The following is a 19,880-nucleotide window of genomic DNA, read 5'->3' as shown; positions in this document are numbered from 1 at the left end:
ATTTTAGTGATTTTCTGGCTGATTTAGGGATTTTCTTCAATAATCTAGTGATTTATTCATAAATTTAGTGCTGTTATTGTTTAAGCAATATAAAAAATCACTAAAAATAGTGATAAATCACTTGGGGTGGCAAACCTGAGTGTGGGTTGTGAGTTGAACTTGGTGTCTCATTTTCTTCTCATCTTGAGTATTTTTAATATTATTTCTTTTTTTCATTCCTTTTATACTATTATTTTGTTGTTGTTGTAGTTTAAGAGTGCCAGTTTCCGGGTATAATTCACTTTGTAGGCACCTTCTGTAAATATTTTCTTTTCCGTTGTATCATGTATTATAGTTTTAATTAGTCATGCAGTGAAATTAGTGTGAAAATTAAAAAGAACTTGCATATTGTTATTGTAGATGTTCATTTTTTTCAGATTTTTTTCATTTATTGCTTCAGCATTTCTATATTATTATAGATGAATTTTCAAATGTGATTATTAATTTACAAAATTAATATATCTAATTATACATAATTAATCTATGATACATTATTAATAGTAAGTAGTTTATTATACATATTTGGACCAGAAGTGAAACTCATTTCCGAGATGTAACCAGAAATGCTTCAATTACCAGTTAGCAAACGTGGCCCATGGACTTGTGGAAAGTGGTCTGAATTAAACCATCTGTTTTTTTAGCCGCGTTCAATTTCATAAAGTTTAGGTAGTGAAGGGGGTTCGTGACAAAAGCAAGTTATTTGAAAACTGACCACGCTTCCATTGTCCTAATCCGCCTATTTCTACATAGTCGTCAAAGTAATTGGGTCTAAGTTATAATTATCATAAGTTAAAATATTTGTCTTTGTAACATCATGTTGTTTCAATTTGTAGGTTATTTTACAGCCATGAGTGTTATAATATAAACTTGACGCTAAAAATCACAACCCAGAAACACTATCCAGTAGCAGGCCGGATTCCAAGTTGCGAATTTCATATGAAAATCTAAGCTGGCTTAGTTTTCTAGCCAGTTCACAAATAACACCCTTAAACAAAGAACTCATTATGAGAATTGAGATAATAGAGAATGAGGCGTAATCTGTCGTTTGAACTCACAAAACATTCCTTGTAAAAAAAAAAGTTCATTTTTTTTTCAAAAAAAAAGTTGAAAGCTCATTTTCGTCTTTTTGTTATCTTATTGCTGCATATTGATGCTCGTAATTTTAAGGTTTATTATCTATAATAAAGGCCACCGCTTTTTTTCTGTTTTTTTTTTTTGTGGAAAACTCTTTTTGTGTAAAATACTTTAAAAAAAAAGTTAAGTATGTAAAAGTTGATAAATCTTTTGTCACCATTGACAAACAAACAACTACAAACAAAAGGTATTTTGATTTTATGAATGGATTTGACAAAAAGTTCTTAATCAATAAAGGACTCGTACATAAAATGAACTCCCATGTCCTTTTTCTGGTGAACTCCCATGACCTTTTTCTCCGAAAATAAAAAAAGGAAAAGAAAAATCACCTTCAAGGTTGTAAGTTTCCTTCAAATTTCAAATTACGTGTTTCAAAGTAAGACGTAACTTGAAAAAATCGTACCCCGAGGATTGAGGGGCTTGGTTCCACAGAAATTCTATTAACATAAACTTACATAATATTGGCCTTATGAACGGCCGTGACCTTTTCCCTCCCATTAGCTTTAGCGTATTTGAACGCAAACTCGGCCACTCGTTTTGAAGCCGGTTCTGTAATCAGCTTGATACTTTGGACAACGCCATCTACAATTTCATGTTCAATTCCAGAATATTCACCTTCAGTGTTTTCTCTAATCGTAACAACATCGACGTCATCATAGAGCGTCTTATAGCCTTCTATTGATCGACATGGCCGAACATTAGCATATAGATTAAATTCCCTGAAAATAGTAAACTTACACAACATATTATATTAAAGAGAATATGATAATTTTAATATAAAATATATAATATCCATAATATATATAAGTATATATAATAAAAATATATATAAAATAATAATATAAATGAATAAAAATAAAATTATTTCAAAAACATATAGTTAGATATCACATAAAATATAATAAAAATCATATAAAAATATGGCAGTTGCCTAAATGAAAAAATTTAATTCACCAATATCATTGTAAAGAGTAAAGAAAATCCTTATAAGACAATCATGGCATAGTGAACAAGGGCATCAATTAAATGGGGGTAGGGGCCAAATGCCCTACATAAAAAATTGAAATTTTTTTCATACTTTTTGAAATTTGGATATATAGATTTATGATTTATTTTGAAAACCTTTTTCGGTATTTTCATTAGAAGACAAAAAAAACGCCCCCCTCCCAAAATGATTTGATATATACCGTTTTTGCTATCTTCATTTTTAATAAACAAAAATTTTCCTATTGGATTTTGATATCTTTTGTAGAATGATGCATGAATTCTGTGTAAATTTTTAAAAATCCCTTTTTTTAGTATTTTCATTAAAAAATCGAAAAAATGCTCCTAATGTTTAGAAATATACCTTTTTTGTATCTTCATTTTTGAAAATGAAAATAAATCTTACCCCCTACATCAACATTCCCGTGAATTTGCGCTAATGCAGTAAATCATGTTACATGTGTATTAAAAAACACAATAAACAAATTAAAAAACTACTGCTGTTAAGAATAAATAAATACACACAGGACTTTTGTGATAGACTGAATGCCTCCAGATTCCAACCCCCCCATCCTAAATTGCCAAACATCAATAAAATACACGCAACCCGCTCATTGCCAAAAACAAGTACACCCTTTTCTTGCCAAAAAAGTTGTTATCCATCCTTTTCCCCAGCTCTTCCTGAAATTTGTTTTGAAAGCTTGAATACTACTACTACTACTACTAACAATTGACTGCAGCACCAAGCCGCCTGAGGTCAACACAGCAACGCACGCTCCTCCTCCATTCCAGTCTATTCAAAGTCTTTCTCTTTACCCCCCCCCCCCCCCCCAAGAAGTTCCCATTTCCCTTAAATCTTTCTTCACGACTTCCTCCCGCAAAGTGGGAGGCTTTAAACGAGTGTTTGCCTTTTATTCCAAGCAAATTAATGGTCCTGTGTCAATTCTGAAATTCTTGGTAAACCTTCCTAAGACCATAGGCGGGCGTGCCTTGTTTACCTCTCATTACAGGCAATCTAATAGTCCTATGTCAATTTTAAATTCTTGGTCAACCTGCCAATCACTCTAGGCAGGCGTGCCTTTCCAAAAACTAACACGCAAGTACTTGTCCAACAAGAGAGTCATACTTACTCCCACCATGTACCCGTGCCATTTATACATTTTTGCCTCTCAATTACTCGGACTCTGTGTTGGCTTTTTTCTACAATTAGCCATGTCTTGATGCCCACTGCATATACTTGGTTTTCAATTCCTACTTTTTCGGACAACCTACACGATTGCCTGACAAGGATGATCTTGAGCAATCTGTCGTCCTTCATTCACAGAACATGTCCTAGCCATCTCGACCTTTCTTTCATTATAGCCCTAGAAAGCAGGATTGACCCACATTTTCCGTGCAGCTTACTGTTTGAAATAAGGTCAGTCAAACGGATACACAAAACAATCCGTAGGCAATTTTTCTGGAAAGCATGTAGCAAATCCTCCGCTTTTCGGAGCGGCGCTTGAATTACTGAGAGAATAAAAACACTAATTTGAAGCAGTCCGCTTGAAAAAAATAGCATTCAACGACATTAATTTAAGAAGCATCAAGAGGTAAAGAGTATCAGTATCAAGCAGTAATGCTAAATATATACTAAAATATATACTATATATATTTGTATAAAATATATATTTGTATAAAATATATATACAAATATATACTAAAAAATTCTAATAATAAACAAATGCAGTATAACAGGAGAATAAATACAAAAGAAGTGTAGCAAAATCCACCAACTCACTTCCTAAGAGCCAAATTAAGGGATCTATGTCCTTTTCCCACTGGGGTCATTAGGGGTCCCTTGAGACCAACTGTATTCCTATTTACTGAGTCAATAGCTTCTTGGGGTATACCCATTTGACCGTCTGGACCCCGTACTGGAGTGACATCTACAGTCTCCCATGATACTGGTACCTGAACAAACAACAAGAATATTTAATCATTAGTCTCAACCCTATCTATATATGAAGATAAATACCAGTAAATATGGAATTTGGCCCTGATTTGCCATTCAAAGACCCCCTCCCCCTAAAAATTGCAATAAATTTTGGAGAAAATAAAACAGTCAAAACACTTATTGAATCAGTAGGAGGCTAACAAGCAATGCCTAAAACCATGCAGATTTAAGGGGAGATTAAGGGATTTAAACTCCCTTTAGGGGAGTTTAGGATTTAAGGGATAAGATTTAAGAGATTAAAACCATGCAGATTTAAGGGGAGTTTTCGCGACAAGCCATGTCTTAACAGCAAAAAAGCAGCATTTGCAAAAAAAAAGGAAAAGTGAAGCTGACTTATAAGACAGGGTAGAGAAACTTAAGCCGGCTAGTCGCAAATAACAAGAGAAAATGTAAGTTATTCAAAAACTGACCACATCCATTCTCATGATCAATTTCTAACAATAAACAAGCAGCGTTAATGGTCTCAGTCATAATTTTGCAAGGTTTTCATAAATACTATTAATTTGTTGAAGTAATAGATAATAACATAAAGAAAAAAGTCAAAATAATTTAAGTTTAGCACCAAAAATCACTACCCAGAATCACTTTCCACTAGCGTTCAGGATTCGCTATCCAAGTCTAGCCAATTCTTGTCTTCTTGCCAATAATGGTCAGGTAGCTTTCTGCTAGTCGCAAATAATAGAAATAAACTATAGAAAGCTTAGCCCGCTTCGCTTTCCAGCTCACGAAAAAAGGTCTTAATTCCTAAAAGCCCAACTTTCCATTGGCACAAAAATCAGGGATTGGAGGCTTGAGGCTCTTCACCCCAAAGACATCATTTTGAAGAGGGGATTGGTATTTGAAAAAAACAAATTGAAAGTGTCACATTGTGTTACATAAAAAACTTCTGATTTATGAAATCATGTGCCAGAACCACCATGTCCACCACTAAAACTGCTAAACAACACTTGAGACAGGTTTATTGAGCCCATAAATATTACACTTTAGCATACTCGTGTCATCTCAGGGGCGGATAAAGGATTTTTTTAGGGTGGGGGGGCGCAGAATAGGTTGATCCGATAGACTTGTGTTATGAGCAAGTTTAATTAACGCAAATTGAGTTAATTAAGTAAATTACACTACTTTAAACTACGTTGGGAGGAAGCGCGCCCCTAGCACCCCTCCTAGATCGGCCACTGTGTCATCTTAGACCCAGAATGGTAAGTCTCAGCCTTCTCCAAAAAGAAAAAAATCGAATGCATCATTAACAGCTAATATTGTCTATTTAAAAATAGAAGAAGATTCAGACATCTATCAAATATAAAATTTACTATACTCAGTTGGTGATTTCACACTTGTATTGTCAATGGCTCCTATGAGTTTATTTATATAGTAAGGCTTTCAAAAATGGCTTTCTAAATCTAGTTTTTGAAGGGAAAAGGTAGATAGAGACTTTCGAATTGCATAGTATACCATGCTGCACTTTACATGCTATCATTTGCACTTGCTTAGCACTTTCCCTCTTTGTGAATTATTCTTATCCTCATCATTTTGTATTGTCTTTAGTTTGTTGTGAGTTCCATGGATTGCCATTTTTGTCCTAATAAAATAACTGTGTGCACATGGTGCAAGTGTGTGCAACTAGTGCACACAACTCACTGCAGCCTTAAATTGTCTGAGGCAAATGCAGCTGAGCACACTTGTCCTCCGCCCCAATCTATTCAAAGCTTTACTCTTTGTCCCCTCCTAAGAATTTCTAATTTCTTTTAACATTCCTCATTATCTCTTATCCCATTGGGGATAATCGGCTTTCTATTTGGTCCAGAATAATAGCCAAAAAGCACAATCAAAAAGCACAAAAATAGCTATCTGTCATTCCCCATGTGTAAAACATGGCTTAGGCATCTTTGCCTTTCTTTTATTACCTTCAGCTTTCTAGAAAGTGAAAATAACATTATTTTTAATACAGCTTATCATTTGATACATGCTTGGTCAAGCGAGTACCTAACACTATCCTTAGACAACACCTGTAATTTAACAAACCTTACTCAGCATTTTAAAGCACTCAGTAAAATAATTGAACTCTTAGAACTAAATTTGTAAGTAAAAATATTTATGAATACAGACCTGTGCAGCAGAAAATATTCTTTGGACTGCTGATGAGATTTCTGGACCAATGCCATCACCTGGTATTAATGTAACTAATTTACTATCACTGGAAAAACTTCTAATTAACTGCTTCCCAACCTGTAAAAAAAAAATGATTACCATTATTTATAACAAACATACAGTACACATATGACATTGATACTATAAACCAAAAAACATACTTCAATATATGTAAAATGAGGTGAGTTTGTGAATTAGACCCTGGCACTGCGCCAATAAGGGAAGGCCTCAGCAGCAGGGCCAATAAGTCTTACTTCCATACTTGGCTGCAGCCCAGGCCTTCCATGGTTGAAATACCTGTTAACGGATTTTTTTTTATGAGTAGACAAACCAAAATTTATAACACTGGTCCACTATGTAATTACATGTTTTTTAAATCTATTTGAAAACTTGAAAGTAAGGATTTAAAGCGGCTATCTTTGTAACACTGTACTAGGAATAGCAAGTCTTATCTTCATAGGTGGATCAAAGGTCCTATCTATCAAATATTTAGTGAAGCATTTGCATGCTTCTTCTGATACTAAGAGGCTACTCATACCAGAGAAGCCTAACGCTCATCTTCATCCAAATTTGATAAACTATGCCAAGGAGAATTGGGGTAATACTGCTGACAATACCACCCCACTGCAGTCATTGCACGCAACCATTGGATATTTCTGCTTGGTAATACTTCTTGATATTTCTTCTTGGTAATACAGCTGACAATACCACCCCACTACAGTCATTGCATGCAACCATTGGATATTTCTATTTCTGACCCACCCAAGTGTCAGTAAATCCGATCCATGGATATGTGGATGGTAAACAATCCTGGAAGAACTTTCACCATTTACATCACAGCTGGGTTGGTATGAAAACCTTTCCCCGTAGCTTTCACACCATCACTTTTCCAGAAGGGATTTGGAAGGTATATCCCCTTTCAATCCAGATTGTTTTGATAATGATGATCTGTGCTCTTAAATACAGACCAACCAAATATTTCTAAGTCCATGAAGCTGACAGCAAGCTGAGCTGCAAAATTCTTCAGAGGTTCAAACTCCAGCCCAACCCTACCTGCACTGCCATCCTCTTACCCAATGCTTTCAATAAGCCCTGTGATTCTGCAGCCATTATGAAATAGCATTGTCATATCTGAGCAAGTACACCCACATCCCAGCACCACCAAGAAAACAAAATGCTTCAAGGAAGAAAGGAGGACGGAACCAACTTTCTCACTGATACATCAGTTGAAGACCAAGATTGAAGCTGCCTTTACTACAAGGCAGGCAAAGAAGAGGTGGAAAAGAAAAAATGAAACAACAAAAGCAAGCAAAACAAAGAAGCAGGCTGTGAAGAGATATGGTGAAAGACAGCATTGAGGGTGAAAACGAAACTAAAAAGGTTCAGACAGTGATTGTTTATGACAGCTCAGACATTTCTCTTGGGCAAGATACTGAAAAAAATTTGGACTTAAGTTTCGATTTGGGTTGCAGTTGGCAACTTTGTAAAAGTCATACATGAGAGCCATTGGGGAGAATTTAGAACCTGCTGCAAAGGTCCGTGTGATGACTATGAATGGTGGGAGATATAATGTGTGAAAGTGAGTGGAAAAGCCAGGTCATATCTAGTACATGAAAGCATTTATAAACACCTGCCTATGGTAAGGACTCTAGAAATATTGATTCTTTGCTATACCAAGGAGTCTTGAAATAGAGACGTCCTTAAATCTCAAGTTCCTACCTGTAATTTAATCTGGTGTCTATTCAAAAGACAATTGTCTATTTAATGGGTGCAGTAAAAGAACTAGTACTGAATAAAAACTCACCCTGGAAGCACAAGGAATTCTTGCAAACTATTTGTTTTCGAACTTGTTTGTTTAATTTTGAAAACCACACCCGATTTCTAAGCAGGAAAAACGAAATCCTTAACCACATGAGAAAAGAAAAGCTCCAACATTGCAGTTGACGCAATAAAGAATTGGCGCAAATTAATTCAAAGTTAGCCAAACGCCACCAGCTCATCAGGCAGTGGCGCACCGAGGCGTTACGACACTTGGGCGGCTCTCGACCGAGCGTCTTGTCGGTGGCAGTCGGCCAAGCATCTCGTTGGTGGAGTTCGATGCATAAGCCGACGCGGTGCCAGGATCTAGTGTGAATGAACACTGAGGTAACTGCTACACTATCTAGAAACGCACATTTTCTAGACAACAGTCTTGGAGTCCAGAGTGTGGTTATAAATTACACAAAAATTCAGAACAAATAAAAAATAATCCAGAAAGCCCCTCGAAATTTTAAAGCATTATCTGCCAACTGCAGTACGGTAAGCAAAGTGACCAAAAACTGCAAGAACTTAACACCAAAGCAAAATAATGATATATTTGGTGGGGCCATAGGCTCAAACACTATCTAAGAAAAGCAGGGGCCAACAAGGACAGAGGGGGTGCATTGGCAAAGGCCTTGAGCTGTCATCTACAGCAAGCAGAGGGAGGCAACATAAACCCCTAAAGACCACAAACAGTTTCTACCATGACTGACTTTTTTAGTCAAGCAAATTCTTGCAAAAGTGCATACATTGTTTCTTTGAATTCTTGAAAAAACTTAGCTAGCTAGCTTGGAAAAAATCAAAATTTTAAGGTGCTTTTGCATGAGGTGTTAATGGACAAAAAAGAATATTAGACAAAACTGTCTTGTCAAAAATTCAAACTAAAAAAAAACACTGTCCTTAGAAATTTTGTGCCAACACAGATTTGCCTTTATTGTGCAGCCAATTGCTACCAAAGTACAATTGTTTGTTTGGCAGCTTTCTGCTGACAATGAATGTAAACAGGAAGGAACGTCAACTTGCGAAATCACCCTTATGACATACATTTTAGGGGAAAACAAAATCCCTAGCTGAAATTGTGAGAACCAAGATGAAAATTCAGAATATTGAATAAAAAAACCTCAACAACAAATTTTTCATTCTGAATCATTCTAAAAACTACCACCCAAGAATACTTTCTAGTAGCAACCTGGATTAGCATTCTCAGCCCAAATCTGACTTATAAAAATTAAAGAGAATTGCTTAAGCAACCTCCCAGTTAGACAGTAATAGACATTTCATAATTAATTATCTTTAGAAACATGAATTTTGATTGATTTAATTTGACTCTATCAACTCAACCTTGACTTTTTGCTGTGGGACAATAAGTCTATCATGCCACCAGATAACAAAAAGAACAGAAACTTCTAATTAAACATTCTGAGGCAACAACCTGTAAGTAGGGAGCAACTTGGCTCAATAGTGAACAAAACTCTAGAGACAAAATTTTGAAAACAATAAATACACCGAAAGAATTGGCTTTTTATTTTGATTCAAAATATATAATATGTTACCTATAAAAAGCTAGCCAGTGAAAATTTGCATAGTTTTTGAAAAAGGGGGGAAACACACACAAAAAGTCAAGCAATCTTAATCAAAATCACACCATCCGATTCAGGATATCACAGAACCATACTTTAAAGGTCAAGCTCCTATTATACAAAAATAGGAAACTTTACAATTTTTGCAAAAAAAAAAGATTGCTGATGCATATTTATTTGTTGTTTTTTATTGGTTTTCCCGGAACTGATCACATTGAACATGTGTTCTTAGAATATTGGGAGAGGACTTGTTAAATTGGAAATCAAAAGTTCTAGTGCCAGGTTTAAGTGACCAGAAATATTGGAGGGCAACTAGCTCCCCTCTTAGGCTTTTTTCCTAAAGTCAACTGATCAAAATTTTGAGATAGCCATTTGATTCAGCATAGTTGAAAGGCCTAATAGCTATGCCTTTGGGGATGACAACTCCCATAGTCCCTGAGGAAAGGGCTGTAAGTTATGCAATTTGCCTATTGTTCACATAGGCTATGATGTTTGTTATTTGGAAATATACAGATATTTTTTTCTGGGGGGGGAGACTTACCATGGGAAGAATTTTCTATGGGGAGGAAAGTTTCCATCAGGGATTTGGCAGGGTAAATTTTGTACAAGGTGGAGGGCCGGGGATATCCGGGCATGATTTGAAAAACACTTAGAAATTAAACAAAAAGAACAAGTTTTCTTAAACTGAAAGTAAGGATCAACAATAAAACTAAAAACAAACAGAGATTATTCCATATATGAGAGGGACTGTTCCTTCCTCAACCCTTACCCTTTATGCTAAATTTCAACTTCTTGTCACAATCCTTTAAGAAAAACTGCTTAAACACAAGAATTGTTGAATTTGAATGACATGTATTTTTAAAGAGCTTTAAGACTTTAGCATAAAGGGCAAGATTTGAGAAAGGGCAGGATAACAGGGCAAGACAACATAATGGAAAGTGAGTGATGACTTGTTTATCAAGAAATATTAGATTGAACAGCAGTTCAAGTTTTTAGAAGTGTTGGAAGAGAAATTTTTGTCATTTTAATGGACAACAGATACCATAGTACTGAACAACATGTACATCTTTGGTAAAATTCTAGATGAGGCACTGTTTGCTATCCAGGGAATAAAGAGGGGCAATTCCCCCAGATTACTTTTCTGATTCTGAAAACTAACTAAAAAGCTCTATTTGGCATTGCAACATGAAGCTCAAGGTAAAGTACCCTTTCTTGTATCTTTTCATGAAGATAAATGGAAAGAATATTGCTTTTTGGTGACTCGCCAGGAAGGTAGTTGAGTTATGTTAATGAAATTTTTTGAAGTAACTATCAAAATGTTTCAGATGAGGGGATTGGTGCTACCTGAGAAAGTAGTTTAGTCAGGTCAAAAAAAAAATAAGGGGTATCTCTAGAATCCAAATTCAGTTTAATATTGGATAGAAGTGTCCAGCAATGTTTGGTTGGCTTTGCCAACAGAAGTGCTCTGGTTGCAAGAGTTTTGAGTTTCTTACTTTGCCAAAAATTAAATGTCATATTTGGCAACCTCTTAAAATCTTCAAAATGGTACATCCCATGAAGAATTTATCTTCAAAAAGGACAATATGTTCATTAAAGACGGTCTTAAATTCCATTGCCTCTGCTTCAAACCAACTTAATTTTCTATTTCCAGACACCTAATCAATATTGTTGCTTATTAAACTCACCAAGTAGCCTATACAAGCTATTTTGAAAATACATTTTTCAGCACTTTCAATGAAAAAATAATTTGGAAAGAAACAAAATCGCCACCCCTCCCCCAAATTTTCAAAAACATCTTTGTGTTTTCACTAAAAACATAATTGAAAAAAAGTGCTTGTCAAATTGGTATTTGATGAGCACTTTTCCAACAGCATATAACCTTATTTACATATACTTATTCTCTTTTAATGAACAGTTTATGTAATGTTTCCACTAAAAAAGTTTCAGAAAGGAATATCATTTGGCCTATGGATCTGTAGCAATGTTACCCAGTCTAAAGCCTAGAACACACAAACCGTTTTTGGCACCAATTTCCTTCTCTTCAGTATGAAATGTCCAAATGTTGGAATATCACCTGAAGTAAAATTATGAGTACAGTGAAGACTCTAGACTATCTTTAATTGCACACAGAACTTTATTTCAGGTAATATTCCAATATTTAAAATTTTTAGCTACTTCTACTTTAATACACTTTAGCATTCTGATATGCTTTGTAAAAAAAAAAAAAAAAAAAAAAAAAAAAAAAAAAAAAAAAAAAAATCTTGGTAAAACAAACATTAATGGATTCAATGCAGCTATCTATTGCCACTACAATAAACATAGGGCAAAACAAACAATTATTCATTTTAATGCCCACACTAAGATGGAAGCAGAACAAAATGAAAGTGGGCACACTTGTTTTTTTTTCACTGCTGATGAATGAGTGTGTTTGCAGAGGGTATATCAAACAAGAAAAAGTAAATTGGAAGTCATAAATGAATTTTTTTTTTCCTGGAAAGAGAGAGTACAATTAAAAAAAAGAAAATGCTAGAAAATTTAGACTGGGATTGTCCAGAAATTCAAAGAAATTTGAAGTGTCAGGGGATTGGGCACAAATTACCCCCTGCCTTGGACCCTAAGCAAATCAAAGCCTTTTTAAGCCTAGGAAAATCAAAATCTTTCAAAGATATTACTAAAAGCTGGAAAAATGATAAGACAAAAAAAAATAAGCTTAACTGGTCTTCTAGCTACAGGTTAACTCTAAAACAGTAATCTTACCCTATATTTTCTGGGGAATACCTTATTTTACCAATTTTACTGACCAGGTTTTTATTTTGCAGTAATTTTACTGCAAATTCTAGATTGCAAACTGCAAATTGCAAACTCAAAATTGCAGAGGAAGCAATTTGTAGGCTGCATTTGGAAAAAGCATAAAAAGATGCATCAAATGGTGTGCTCATGTTCTACCTTGAGGAGTAATCATTTGATTCCCTATTTAACATTTTTCTGAGTATGTTGATAATTACTGTGTAATTCTATCCCAGTGCCCCCCTCTCACCTAATGAGGCCAAAGTCTGCTGATAATGTCTTGGTCTAGCCTGCTTTTTGATACTGCTGTAGAATCATGGCTCTTCAGAAGGAAACAATGATAACAAAACAAAATCACTATTTGATTCCCCAACTTAAACTTTTTCTAAATATAATAGTTGCTACCATGACCACAGACCCCCTCCTCCCTCTTTTTCTTCATAGCTGCAGCATGTGTCTATTTATCAGATTTTCATATTTATTTTATTTTTGAGTTTAAACAAAAAATGGAGTAATCCATTACTGTAATTAACAGTAAACAAAACAATAGGCAACAATACACAAAAGACAATAGACAAGAACTGAAACCCTGGGTACTGATTGGTAACAAAATTAACTAATAAACTCCATAGGCTGAACACATTACAAAAATAAGCAAATACACCAGAAGTTAAAAATGGGCCTATAACCAGCCACCAACAACAAAATTCAACCATTCAAGTAAATGAAAGACAATAAATAAAAATTATGACATAGGGCCATATCTGGCACCATTAGAAAAAAGGGATTGCATTATCATAATTATAACCATTACGTTTGAAAAGAGTGTTGATTTTGGAACTGAACAGAGTGCACTAGAGAGTTGTAGATACTCCTAAGGAAACATGGTATTAAAATAAGTAGTACCATTAGACTTGTTATTTTATGCTCACCTTATTCCTACTCTGTAGAAGGAAACACTTTAAAATTCTGGAAACTAGAACATTTTAAAATCATTCTATATCATTTCTAAATATAAGGTACTAAACTTGATCATAGATATTTATAAAAAAAAATTCAGTTACTCATGTTAGGACAAGGTGTAACTACCTGATTGTGCCTTTTTTGTGGTCTTTCAGATATAATAAATGTTTCACTTACAAATGCACCCTTTCCCCTAATGACACCATATAGAACACTAGGATGTAGGTTTGTTCAAAGCCAAAAACAGTCATGTAGGCAAGGCTGTATTCAGGGGGGGGGGGTTAAGGAATTTGAATCCCCCTCCAAAAAATGTCCAAGTTGCAAAAACCTAATAAAAATGAATGGACAAATTTTTTATGTGTTATTTTAGGTTTTTTTGTGCAGATCTCCCTCCCTGAAAAAATCCTTTTGTAAAACACTCCAAAAAAAAATATCCTGTATACAGCCTTGCATGTAGGTATAGATTTAGTGGTTTGCCTTTTCAGAAGGAAACATCATAAAATCTGGACACTACTTTTAACATTCCAACATAGTCTAGTTATATTATTCCTAAAAGAACTTCACTTTAGCCTACTTTACTCATATCCAGCTGCTTAATGCTGTCAGTTTTGCTTGTTTGCTATCAAATTTTGAATAAAAGAATTATGTATGGAAATTATGTATTTTGGGCTATATATTTAACCATTAAGGGGAGAGATGGGGTAAACTAAAGTAAAGTGCTTTTAGGTATGATATAGGACCTAAGTCAGTATTTTGGAATTTTCAAAGTTTTTTCTAGAATTTTTGAGGAGGCAAACAACTAAAGAAAAACCATCCTCTTTTTCTGATTCTTGATTTGGTAAATTTGCAGTGGGCCATATAATTTGGGTAAGATGAAAGTGAAAACATCATTTGCAGGGTTTGGACAGGTCTGTTTGTTTCAAATTATAGGCTCTGTCCTATTTTTATAGGATTTCCCAGGCCCAAATATAGGATTCGGAAACCCTCGGGATCAGATCTGTAGTAGATGGCGTGGGGTGCCTGGTCACATAAATTCGTCATTTCCCGAGTTTTTGTGCTTTTTTTTTTTTTTTTAAGTACAAACTGTACAAAATCAGATACACATACTGTGCTAACGATTGACTGATAGAGTTAAAATATTTGGAATCACTCTTGCTGCTTCTTGGGCATCAATTTTGATATGAGGTCAGTTTTTCTCTTTGCAAGAGACTGCTCCATTCTCGCAGATTCTGCCATCTGCTCTCTTTCACTTGTTCTGGACTTCTCAGCTCCTTCGAGCAAAGAAACAGTTAGGGCAATGTCTATGGAACTCTTGGACTTGGCAGCCTTCTTCATTCTGTCGGTCGCTTCCTGAAGTAGAGTATCTGCTACTGTTCTCTTTTCTTGCTCTGATGCTCTAAGTTTTTTCCTTTTGCTTTCCAGGTCTTCTATTTCTTTCTTTTTGCTGTGGACCTCCTGCAACTTCCCCTTGCTGTCCTCTTCGAAAGCTGCTTTTTCCTTCTCAGATAGCTCTTCTTTTTTCTTTTCATCCAGATATTGTTGATACCGAGACTGTGTGGAACGTGCAAGATTCAACAGCTCTTTTGTAATAACAAACCGTTCTGGTTTTCCTCCATAAAGCCTCAACGTGTCATATACCAAGAGTCTTGCATCCAGAACGCGTTCAGACATCAAGGCCTGGTCTTCACCAAGAATCCTATCAGAACGCGAGAACCAACGCTAAACATCTACGCTGCCAGGCGCCAATGTCAGCACCGCTTTGATAAGATTGGTAAGTTCTACTTGCTGTGCCTGCACTCATTCACCAGTCCAAAATAATGGCTCCAAAAATGATTGATCCAAGTAATGTCCTCATGGGGTCCAGTTTCCTTTTGCAAAAGCAGCCACTCAGCCTGGGTGACGTGTCTGCAATGCTTCTTGAATCCTTCATGTTGATCGGACTCAAACAGCATAAGCCTTGAGAAAATCCTTTTCCAGAGGACATTTGTTCAAAATATGGCAAATACCCGCAATAAAATGTTTCGTACATTGATATAGAAAATGGCCTTGTCTTTCAGTGTTGCTTTCTCACCAAAAGCTTGTTCCACATTTTCTGAAACTATGAGCTGTTCTGCAAATTTTTCAGCAAGGTTCAACATTTCTGGTAAGAAATATTCAGTCTTGGTCACAAAATCTAAAGTAAAGACCCCTCTGCAAAGCGTCAGAACTAGTCTTTTGATCTCTGAGTGCAGAACATGAATGAGAGGCTCTTCTTTCTGGAACAGTTGGATGAAACTCATGAACAGTTCTGCTGAGGCTAGAACAAACTCAAGTTGGGCCTTCATCATTGCACTTTTGATATAAGCCACAATCTTCAGAAATTTGGGAGTGGACAGAAGATTCTTCAGTTTTTTCTCTCTTGGCACAAAGTTCAGGAAGTACTCTAAGATTGCCGGCCACTGCTGCATGATTCTAGCAAGGGCACGTCCGATCGTCAGCCAATGGCTTGGGACATGCTTCATGAAAGCATTCTCTGGCACTCCCACTTTCTTTTAACATTTCCGATAGTCTTCAAAATGTGCTGGCCAACCGTCAAAAAATGAATGCACAAGAATAACAAAGTTGGTATTTTCTTCTCCAAACACCTGGAGACCTTTCAAGAAAGCGTTATGAATTATATGGATGTTGCAAGTACCAATGTTCAACATTCCCTTTCCCATCACTTTTTTTTCGGCATTGAACTTGTTCCAAAGGCTTTTGCTGACTTTTGGTCTGTCACTTCCAAGCGTGATTAGTTTTTCAAGTGGCAGCTGATTCTACTCAATGGCTGATATAATCTTCCTATACAGGTTACCACTTGTCGCATGGCCCATAAAACTTGTGCATAAATGTCTGCTCTGGATTTCATTTCTGTATGAGGACCAATTTTGAACACGTATCTGTAACTCTTTTATACCAGCATTGTTGGTTGTCTTGTCATATTCTAGTACAAAATATGACTGAATGTTCTTCAAAAGCATTTGATTACAGTAAGGATACAGCACATCCGTGATCAGATACATGTGTTTCTTTGCACATAGGGACATTCCGTTGGGGATCTTACCGGGGAACATCACATGGAAGGTTGCAACAATATGGTCTGAAGAGCTAGCAGACATGGAACTCTGTACTGTCTGAAGTGCCCATATTAACTCAGCTTTATAAGCAGTATCACACTCACAAAACATGTTTGTACCAACTAATGGTTTATCCTTGGTGATTTCATCGACTCGAGATTGTCCGGTCAGGTGAAGCTGTAGTGGATTTGGTTGAGCAGTAAATGTGGCTCTGTGTTCAGAAGATTGCACATGTTGGTTTAGCTGAGCAACCCCAGCTGTGCAACCAAGATTTTTCAAGCATAGTTTGCAAAAGAACGAGTAATGGTTGTTCCCAGTTTTACACCATTCGCCAATCTTTCTACCTCTGCAATCTGTCTTAGCAAGCCATGAACTATTGAACTTGGTAGGCCCCATACTTAATTACCAAGCATCACCTGCAAAATAGCATCCCGTAATTATAAGGCCATAAAAAGAAAAAAGTGGATATGTCCAAAACTGGGCCGTATTTGCATCAGCCTTTTATAGCATTCAGCCAGGAAACGCATAAGTTGCAAGAACTCACAGTCTCATTAAGCAGAGACTGCTAACCTATACACTGATCTTCACTCATTTCAGACAGGCCCAGCATGACAAAAACCAAAGCATAGGTTACTAAGTCAACACAACAGCATAGCCCAGGCAGAAGCAGCTTACTAATCCCAACACAAAGCATTAGTTAAGTTCAAACTGCTCAACAGTTGTAATTAGTTATCGATCTACACCAAAAGACAGCACAGTCTACAAGCAGAGTCAAAAGCAAAGAAAAGCACATCTTGGCTTACTTAACAAGCAGTGAAAATTGCAAATCACAAGCAATGTTCTTGGTGCTCTTCAGCCGAAAATATAGGAATAATAGGATTTTGGCCAAAATATAGGCATTTTACAGGAGTGCATTAAAATATAGGAATTTATTGGAATTTATAGGCGAGTCTGAACCCTGCATTTGATGCCTTTTTGTTATGCTCTTTCATAATTCAAGAATTGCTTCTGGGGCTAGTTGCATCTTGAGCCCTTAAAGGGGCCTCTCATTTTTGTAACCACACAAAGAGGTATTTAACACTAGTTAATAAATAAGTTGCCCAAGAGTAATATATTTAAAAATACTTATTTATAACAATTCAAACCTCATTTATTAGGCAACTCTAATATAAACCACTTTCCTACCATTTTGAGTTTTTTGGATGCTATTGATAAAAATAGTGCTGAATTTTGTGATTCAAAACTTTGCTGTTGACAATTCAGGATATACATTTGCATGGTATACATACATTAGTGGGGTGGGGTGAGTAGATTTCATGGTAAATTTGCAGTGGACCATATAATTTAGATAGGATGAAAATGAAAACATCATTTAATGGTTTTCTATGCTTTTTCATTATTCATACAGGCTAAAATACCTTCAGGGACCCTTTAAAGACTAAAGATGCAATTAGCCTCAGAAACAATTCTTGAATTATGATAGAGCATAAAAAAGGCATCGAAAGATATTTTCACTTGTGGTAAATATATACCAAATCATATTATTGAGTTAGGAATAAAGTGAATACACCATTCAATGCCTTTTTTATGCTGATTAAGAATATAATAATCATTTCTATTGGAAATGAATTTCAGCCCTCCCCCCTTATATATGCCAATTCAGGGTATATATTTCTAAGTTAGGGGGGGGGCAAATTTTGTTTCTGATGTAAATAGGAGGTAAGTTTAAACTTTACCCCCACCCCCAGTAAATATCTACCAAATCATAGCCTATTATTGATTTAGGGATAAAGTGAATACACCATTTGATGCCTTTTTTTATGCTGATTACAAATATAACAATCATTTCTATCAGAAATGAATTTCAGCCTCCCCCCCCCCCTATATATACCAATTTAGGGTACATATTTCTACAACCTAACCTAACCCTGAATTGGCATATATAGGGGGGGGCTTTGAAATTCATTTCCAATAGAAATGATTATTATATTTGTAATCAGAATAAAAAAAGGCATCAAATGGTGTATTCACTTTATTCTTAACTCAATAATAGCCTATGATTTGGTAGATAATTACTCCCCCCCCCCCCTAATGTAGAAATATAGGCCTAGGTAAAGTTCTATCAAATCATATTATTGACTTATGCATAAAGTGAATATACCACTCAAGGTAAAATTCTACCAAATCATAGGCTATTATTGAGTTAGGACTAAAGCGAATACACCATTTGATGCCTTTTATGCTGATTACAAATATAATAATCATTTCTATTGGAAATGAATTTCAGCCCCCCTATATATACCTAACCTACCCCTGAATTGGCATATATAGGGGGGGGGGGGCTAAAATTCATTTCCGATAGAAATGATTATTATATTCATAATCAGCATAAAAAAAGACATAGAATGGTGTATTCACTTTATTCCTAACTCAATAATATGATTTGGTATATAGCCTATTTACCTCACTTTCATCTTAGCTAAATTATAGGCTATAGGCCTAGCCTACTGCAAATATAGGCCTACCCTTGACCCTATCAGCATTGATTCAATATACAGGTAGCCTACATGGGTTGAAACAAGAGTGAAACATGGCTAAAGGCATAGGAAGTATACAATTTGGTCAAAATATATTTTCATATTAAGGGTGGGGGTTAACATATTACAGTGGGTTTCCTTCTCAACAGCCCCAATTCTAAGCTTATAGGTTACCAAAAAGGCATTAAGGAATAAGAGACCAACTTTATTGTATTATAGAAGAATCACAAACCTAGAGCCAACTGTATTTAACTGAAATGAGTGATCAACAAATAATAAGAAGAGTTATACCAATTTTCTGAGAGCCATTTTTTGGTGTTTTATAATTAATCTTTTCTCCCAACGTACACAGGATTGCCACTAAGCCGGTTATTTTGGTGCCACTATGGTGGCAAAATAGTGTCAATTTTGTATAAAAAGTGTCATTTTCCTAAAATTTGCAGCTCGCAACGCTTGGCGTCGCTCGCGCTTATGTCAACAAGCTTTTTAAATTAAGAATATTGGCCAATCCGCTTGGGATCACCCCCGTGTGGTTTCCCGCATCTGAAGAGGTAAAGAGCGACATTAAAACTTAAAACGAACAGAAGTTAATCGTAAATGAAACGGGCTCCCCCTCCTCAACCCATCGCTCTTTACGCGTTTGTTTGACTCTGTCTCACAACTTTGTTTTTTAAACCATATAAAACTTTAGCGTTAAGAGCGAGGGGTTGAGGAGCGGGGCAGCCCCTTTCATATACGGAATAATTTCTGTTCGTTTTAAATTTTAATGTTGCTCCTTACTTTCAGCTAAAAAACTTGTTTTTTTAATTTAATTTTT

The 19,880-nt window shown here is 35.7% G+C and overlaps 1 protein-coding gene across 1 annotated transcript in view; it reads right to left on the bottom strand.

Moving 5' to 3' along the window:
• Idh3a (isocitrate dehydrogenase [NAD] subunit alpha, mitochondrial) overlaps positions 1–19,458 on the bottom strand; it is a 49,457-nt gene extending 29,999 nt beyond the window's left edge. Inside the window, exons 1-4 of the mRNA XM_089107124.1 lie at positions 19,355–19,458; positions 6,260–6,379; positions 3,938–4,110; positions 1,629–1,892 (exon numbers count right to left, since the gene is read on the bottom strand). Of these exons, the coding sequence (XP_088963250.1) occupies positions 1,629–1,892; positions 3,938–4,110; positions 6,260–6,379; positions 19,355–19,372 (575 nt within the window). The 5' untranslated portion in view covers positions 19,373–19,458. The remainder of the gene's footprint in view (positions 1–1,628; positions 1,893–3,937; positions 4,111–6,259; positions 6,380–19,354) is intronic.
• Between the last annotated feature and the right edge of the window lie 422 nt (positions 19,459–19,880).

The sequence above is a fragment of the Artemia sp. Qi Xiang Cuo genome, chromosome 21 (genome assembly GCF_049724085.1).
Source record: "Artemia sp. Qi Xiang Cuo chromosome 21, ASM4972408v1, whole genome shotgun sequence".
NCBI classification, from domain to species: domain Eukaryota; kingdom Metazoa; phylum Arthropoda; class Branchiopoda; order Anostraca; family Artemiidae; genus Artemia; species Artemia sp. Qi Xiang Cuo.
This window is presented reverse-complemented; position numbering and strand designations above follow the sequence as displayed.